Source organism: Pezoporus flaviventris, unplaced genomic scaffold (assembly GCF_033815535.1).
Source record: "Pezoporus flaviventris isolate CSIRO_AGI_PZ_B2104156 unplaced genomic scaffold, CSIRO_AGI_Pfla_v1 ptg000035l, whole genome shotgun sequence".
Taxonomy (NCBI): Eukaryota; Metazoa; Chordata; class Aves; order Psittaciformes; family Psittacidae; genus Pezoporus; species Pezoporus flaviventris.
Window position 1 is genome coordinate 4,238,136 of NW_026892583.1, and position 6,591 is coordinate 4,244,726.

At 53.9% G+C, this 6,591-nt stretch overlaps 1 protein-coding gene across 1 annotated transcript; it reads left to right on the forward strand.

Annotated features, from left to right (window-relative positions):
- The first annotated feature begins 23 nt into the window (after window positions 1-23).
- PEX16 (peroxisomal biogenesis factor 16) lies at window positions 24-6,113 on the forward strand. The gene is made up of 11 exons (XM_061462256.1): window positions 24-220; window positions 319-354; window positions 528-604; window positions 1,814-1,947; window positions 2,253-2,356; window positions 2,839-2,919; window positions 3,316-3,468; window positions 3,782-3,854; window positions 4,149-4,268; window positions 4,477-4,541; window positions 5,594-6,113. Exons 1-11 carry the CDS (start codon window positions 40-42, stop codon window positions 5,650-5,652), a joined length of 1,083 nt encoding a protein of 360 aa, XP_061318240.1. The 5' UTR covers window positions 24-39; the 3' UTR covers window positions 5,653-6,113.
- Window positions 6,114-6,591: the final 478 nt, after the last annotated feature.

Sequence of the window (6,591 nt, forward strand, 5' to 3'; positions counted from 1 at the left end):
CGCGGTGGCGGTGTCCGGAAGCGCGGTGCTGAGGGAGCCATGGCGGCGGCAGCAGCAGCAGCAGCAGCAGCAGCAGAAGTAGCGGAGCCGGTCGGGGGCCGCGGTCCGGTGTGGTGGCTGCGCCTGCTGTGCCAGCGCTACCAGGAGTACGTGCGGCGGCACCCGGCCGCCACGGCGCAGCTGGAGGGCACCGTGCGGGGCCTGTCCTACCTGCTGCCAGGTGCGGGATGGGGCCTGGGCCGGGGCTGAGGCGCCTGCCCCGCGCTGCGGGGCACTGGGGCCGGGAGCGGGCTGGTAGCCGCTGTCCTCCCTTCGCAGGTCGCTTCTCGGACTCACACGCGCTGTCGGAGCTGGGTAGGTGGCAGCCGATCCCCCAGCCCGCTGTTGTGTCCTGTGTTCCTCCCGCAGCCTCTGCGCAGCTCGCTATTCTTCTGCTCTCGTCCCCCGCCAGGGAAGAGGCAGTAGTGCCCGGCTGGTGTGTGGTTTGTGCATCCCATAACTGTGGTGTGCCTTTCTTCCCTTTCTAGTGTACTCTGCCTCCAACCTCCTGGTGCTATTAAACGACTGGATTATCCGAAAGGACCTGCAGCAGAGCTTGCCCGTGGTAAGGCTGCAATGTGCAGGAGGATTTGGGCCACATGGCTTTCTTCCTTGCAGAGGATCTCAGGGAGTGTCTGTAGAAATTAACAGGTTTTGCTGTGGTCTCTCTGCTGTCAGGTATGTAGAGGCCGGAGGCAACATGTGAATGCCCTACCCAAGCTCACGGCTTGGAGGAGTGGCCAGAACACTCCCTGGACCACAGAATCAGTCCCTGACTTGCACTGGGAACTTTGCTGTTATTTTTTCTGAGGGCAGAACTTGAGCTGGGCAAAGGTGTTGCCACATAACTGTCGCTGTGCCAGAGCAGTGGCTCTGGAGCGCTGAAGCTCTGATTCTGTCCCTTAGACTGTTCTTTTACATATGCTATTGAGCAAGCCAAATGGAAGCACCTTGCTTCTGTGTCTCTCTTGCAAGCCCCAGGCTGGCTCCCAGCACTTGTGAGACCCTTTGCGGGCATGAGGAGGAGGGTATTTTTTCCCAGACAGGCTTCTTGTGTTGCAAGCCTGCCTGCTGTGTGGGTTTGGGTGTAGGCAACTCTTTCGCTGGACCGACAGGCATGTAACAAACAGCAGTGTGGAAGATTTATTTCTCCAGTTGTGAAAGGCTGGTGTGAAGTTCAGCTGTATTGCTTTTATTGGTGCTTTTCAATGAGTTACTCCTGGGGTTGGTGGCACCAGCAAGTTCCTGTGTGGGAAGCAGGGACCCAGACTGGAAAAGCATTCGCTGTCTTGTGGTTCATGCCTGGAATCTAGACTGGTGCTGTATTCAGCAGGCATTCACTCTGGTGTGACTTTGAATCCCCTTCCCTCTACTCTGACCATACACCCTCATCAACTCTAACAAGAAAGGAGGTTCGTTGTGTAATCCAGCTCTGGGACAAGAAGGAGGAAAGTTTTGCTGTGGAGTTTGGGCACAGTGCCACAACCCAGGAGACAGTCCTGCTGTCCCAGCTGGGGTAGAAGGCAGACCAAGATGCAGCTGTAATGTTTTCCCTATTTCTAGGGTAGTGGCTCTGTGTGATACTGTGGTGTCTTGGGCTTTTGCATAGACTGGCTGCAAGTGGGGGCACCACTTTTTGTTTCTGGGGTTGTGACTTCCAAGCCCATCTTGTGCTTATTTCTGAGGGTCCCACCAGACTGGGTGTACTTCTGCCCTGTTTAACTCCCCTGCAGAACCTGCATCCTGTCCCCCTCCTCCCCTCTGTGTTTTGCAGTCGCTGCCCCAGCAGAAGCTGCTGACCTGGCTGAGTGTGCTAGAATGCGTGGAGGTCTTTGCAGAGATGGGGACAGCCAGGGTGTGGGGGGAGATGGGCCGGTGGACCATCATTGTCCTCATCCAGCTGGCTAAGTAAGTGCTTCGGGCGGAGGGGAAGGGGCAGCATGTGCTCGGTAAGGGGATCTGGAGGGGTCTCAGCAGTACCCCTGGAAAAAGCCCAAGCAGGACTGAGCTGGCAGTCCCTGAGGCTGGGGGAATTTGAAGCCCCACAGTTTGGTGGGTACTGTGCCACAGAAGGGGACATTTCCCCCTCTCACCTTGCCAGTTTCCCTGAGCAGACCTGAGTGTTTCCCTCTTCTGTGGAAGCCACCTTCCCAGCGCACCAGGAACCCACCTCCGTAGCCTGGTATTGAAGGCTTCCACGTGTCTGCTCACAGAGCCATCCTTCGCCTCCTGCTCCTGCTGTGGTACAAAGGTGGCATCCAGATGTCTCCTCCCATCGTGCCGCTGAACAGGGAGCAGCAGCCTCTCCACCCCCAAGGTGAGCCCTGGGAGCTCCATCATTGGCTTGGTGCCTCGCTGGGCCACATGTCTTGTTCTGCTGGGAATTACTCATCAAAGCAGCAGTTTGTGTGGCACAAGGAGCTGTAAGACTTCAGTACACGAGCTGAGCTACACTGAACTTTCCACCCTCTGCAGAGCACGAATTAGCATAGTGACAGGGTTGGCCTACAGTCAGGAAGGAGGGGGTTGAGGAGTCTAAGGCTGGAACTGTGAGCCCCTGGCTGAACTCTGAGTCAAGCTGTGTGTCCCCTGGTCTGGCAGTGAGGAAAGAGATCCTAGGCCTGGGTGATGCCAGGCAGATTTAGATTTCATTCCATGTGTAGCGTTAGCCCCTTGAGCATAGTCTGGTTTGCACTAGATCAAACTTTCAGCCTGGCAGTGTAGGGAAGGGGTTCTGCCAGCTCTGGGGTCAGGCACTTTCCTTTGAAGCCTCACCCCTGTGGCTGTTTTCTCCTGCAGACATGGAAGACAACTCCTCAGGGAAGGATCAGACCTATGTTGGCAAGCGTTCCAGCCGTGTTGTGCGCTCTCTTCAGAGCAGTAAGTAGCTGAGCCTGTTTTCTGTCCTTGCTTGAGCTGTTTCTGCTCTGTGCCCTTTATGTGTGACCTGGGTGTGGGCCGTAAAGAGCAGAACCTTCTACTAGGACATACCTTGTCAGTCACTATGGATGAGGGGATATGAAAGCAACAGGGAAACAGCCCTTCAGCCTGATTATGCTTTAGGAAGCACAGACCTTGCAAGTACCTCTCCCTGTTCTGTCCCCTCTGGTGGCAAGGCTGTGAGAGTGCAGGTCAGCCACAACAGTTGCTGTGTGCTCAGCTCTTCAAGCATTCCCATTTCACATTTTGACAGTGCAGAAAGCAGCAGAGTGGTGGTTCAGGAAAGCATGGGAGGAAGGTTTTGCTTGTGTTACTGACCTGATGTGCTTGTTTCAGCCCCATCCCTGCAGTCCCGGCACTGGGGGTCCCCCCAACAGAGGGAGGAGTCGCAGAGCCGAAGAGCAGAGGAGATGAACCAGCCTCCCACCCCTCTGGGTCTTCAAGAAACCATCGCAGAATCCCTTTACATTGCCCGTCCTCTGCTCCATCGTATCCTGCCCTGGCTACGGATGGGTTCAAGCCCTGGTGCAGGGCACTGCCGTGCCAGGCTCCTCTCTCTCTGCCCTGCTCTGCCTAGGCAGGGCCTCAGGACTCCTGCCTTCTTTTACACCTGAGAGGCTTGCCTCAGCTGCTGGAGTTGTGGATGCAAGTCCTCCAGCCCCTTCCCTGCCTGCCCCCACCCCGAACTGCCTTAGTGTATTCTGCACTCAGCAAAACTTTGCTGGCACCCATGGGGTGCTTGTCTTCATGCCTCCTGTTAGGTGTCTCTGGTTCTTTCCATTCCTTGACTGTGTGTTCCTAGTCTTGAGTTTAGGAGTGTGGGGCCAGAGGTCGTGGAAACCCTGGCTCCTCTCAGCAGTCCTGGACATCTCAAGGTCAGTCTGAGGAAGAGGCTTTGTGGGTGCTTGAAGTTGGTGGTAGCTGAGCATCACACTTTCCCCTGTTCCGCATTCCTGGGCAGGTCCCACTGAGAGAAATACACACAGGGGCTGGTCTTTAGCTGGGAGACTGACACATTTAGGTGTCTTCTGCAACACATAGAGTGCTCTCTGCTTTGAGCTGATGCAGCCTGCTCTGCATGGAGCGGAGAAGGGAGAGCATTTAGAAACGTGCTCTCTCCTTGCTGGCTGCTGTTGCTGTGAGTTAGCTCTGTGCCTTTCTCCTTCCAGTCTGAGTTTGCTGAGTGATCTGAAAGACCTGAACAGGCGAGAGCGAGCGGAGCTGAGGCGACGAACCATCCTACTGCTGTATTACCTGCTGAGATCTCCTTTCTATGACCGATACTCAGAGTAAGGGGCCCCTGCTGGGCTTTTGCTGAAAATTTCCCTTTTAACAGAAATAGCATCAGGGACAGGGTGAGTAGATCTGAAGAGGTCTGGGTGCCTGTGACCAGGTTAATCTGAGCCCTTGTGTAACAGCTGCCATTGCTGTTTGTGCATTCAACAGCCGGGGCAGGAGGTGTCCTGCTGGACTTGTTCATACTCTTTCCCTTCCTAGGGGCAGGATCCTCCTTCTCCTGCGCCTGCTGGCTGACTACGTGCCTGGAGTTGGCTTTGTCACACGTAAGTGGGCCCCACTGCTATATCCCTGCTCCTATTGGGTGGAAAAAAATCAGGGGCAGAATGTTTGTCAATTGGTTTCCAACCTGAAGAAGGAATTGGGAAATCCCTTAGATGGTTAGCACAGGTGCACTCTGTTTAAGACTGGAACAGGAAAGGATGAACTGCTTCCTGACTTGACTGCAGTGGTAAACTTCTGTGTGCCCTCCCAGGCTGCAGAGCTTGGTCTCTGTCACCTAGGCCTGTTCTCCTGGGTTCCCTTTCTGCACTTCACCAGAGCCCTGCTTTGCAGCCCTGTTTCTGAACCCTTGATCCGTTCCCAGTCTGCAGTGCAGACATGAGGGGTAAATGGGTGCCTTGGGGTACTGACCCAGGCAACTAAAGGGCCAAACCAGGTCTATCTTTTCTAGTCCTTCACCAGAGAATCTCTTTATTATGGGCCAGAATTCCACCTCCCCATCTTCACTGCTGATGTGAAGCCTTTTGTGGAGTGATTCAGGACAGTGATGCGGCTTTAGATCAGCCTGGCATCATGGCATTGTCCTTTCTTTTGGGAGGTCACAAAGTTGGCTAGCTCAGGAGCTGCTTCCTTCCACTTAGTGCTTTCAGAGAGGCTTTGAAGCCTGTATTAAGCCATGTGCTACATAAGCATTTTCACTCTACAGCAGTTGCTTCTGTGTTTGCACCTGCTTGTTATCGCTGAGTTGTCTTCCCTGTGCCACAGCAGTGTCCTCCTGACTCACTGCATCCAGGTTTTCACCTTGCACATTGTAGATCCCCCTTCCCACTCAATCTTGGATGTGTCAGCTGAGAGGGAGTGGTGTCCCACACCATGGCCATGTTTCACACCCCACTTGGTGCTGCTCTGATCTCTGCCACCACATCCCAAAGTTGTCTCCCATCTTGACAAAAGTAACTGTTCTATTCTTGGGTTAGGCTGGAGGTTTGGGATTGTTTGGTATCATAATGAGAGGGGATATATATATATATAGCTTGTATATGTAGCTTGAAATTCTTGCCTTTCTATGCGTGATTCCTCTGCTCTCTTGTTTCAGGGCCACTGATGGATTACTTGCCTGCTTGGCAGAAAATCTATTTCTATAACTGGGGCTGATGAGAAGATGATGATTGTTCTCTGTGAAGATTGTGGCTGGACATTTCTAAGGAGGGCAAGCAGGCTGGGAGGGATGTTGATAATGTCTAATTTTCAAACCATCAATGAGAAGCTCCCGTTCTGCAGGGTGGGGAGGGGGGTGTATGTCATATTTTTAACAGATCTAGCTGTGAATGATGGACACTACATGCGTGGAGGGACCCTGGCCACCTCTTTCTCTGGACCGTTCTGTGGCTACAGTGATGGTGATGGGACAACCTCTTTTTTTAAGCACTTGATTTTTCTCCTTTTGTACAGCTGCGCTATCGTAAAGGCAGGCAGCACAGGGGTTTTTTGGAGAGCACTGTCTCCCACCTCGTGGCGCTGAGGTTGACCTGCAGCCTGCTTGTGTTGGCCCTGCCTGGGCAATCTGCTTGGAGCGGGCTTGTCTGTCAATAAACTGACTGAATGGGAAGAACTGAGGTGAAGGACCTCTCCCTCTGTGTGGGATCCCCTTCTGTGTGGGTCTGTCTCAGAAAGAGCAGCTTTTGCAGTTTTCTACCCTGGGTTATACTGTCCTTTAGAAGCCTCTGTAGCAGCCTTTCTAACTCCACGTGCCTGGTTCAGTCCTCAGTTTCCTGGGCCTCCCCTGGGGGTAAAGAGCTTCGGTTTGAAGGCTGTGTTCCTAGCACCTAGTTGTCTGTGCTAAAAGGGTTTGCAGGATGGCTGCCAGCCAATGCTCATGGGCTTGGCCAAGGGCAGAGAAGAGGAGAAATGAAGAGATTAATTCAGCAAATACTGCTGTTCCACACTAAATACAGGGCCAAAGAGAAGCCTGGGCTGCCATGGCCACATTTCTGTATCAGCTCCGCTGAGGGCCAGTTGAGGCATCACGCTGCTGTGGAGGCTCCCTTGGCCAGGACAAAAGGGCAGCCAGCTGGTGGCACTGTGCAGACCTGC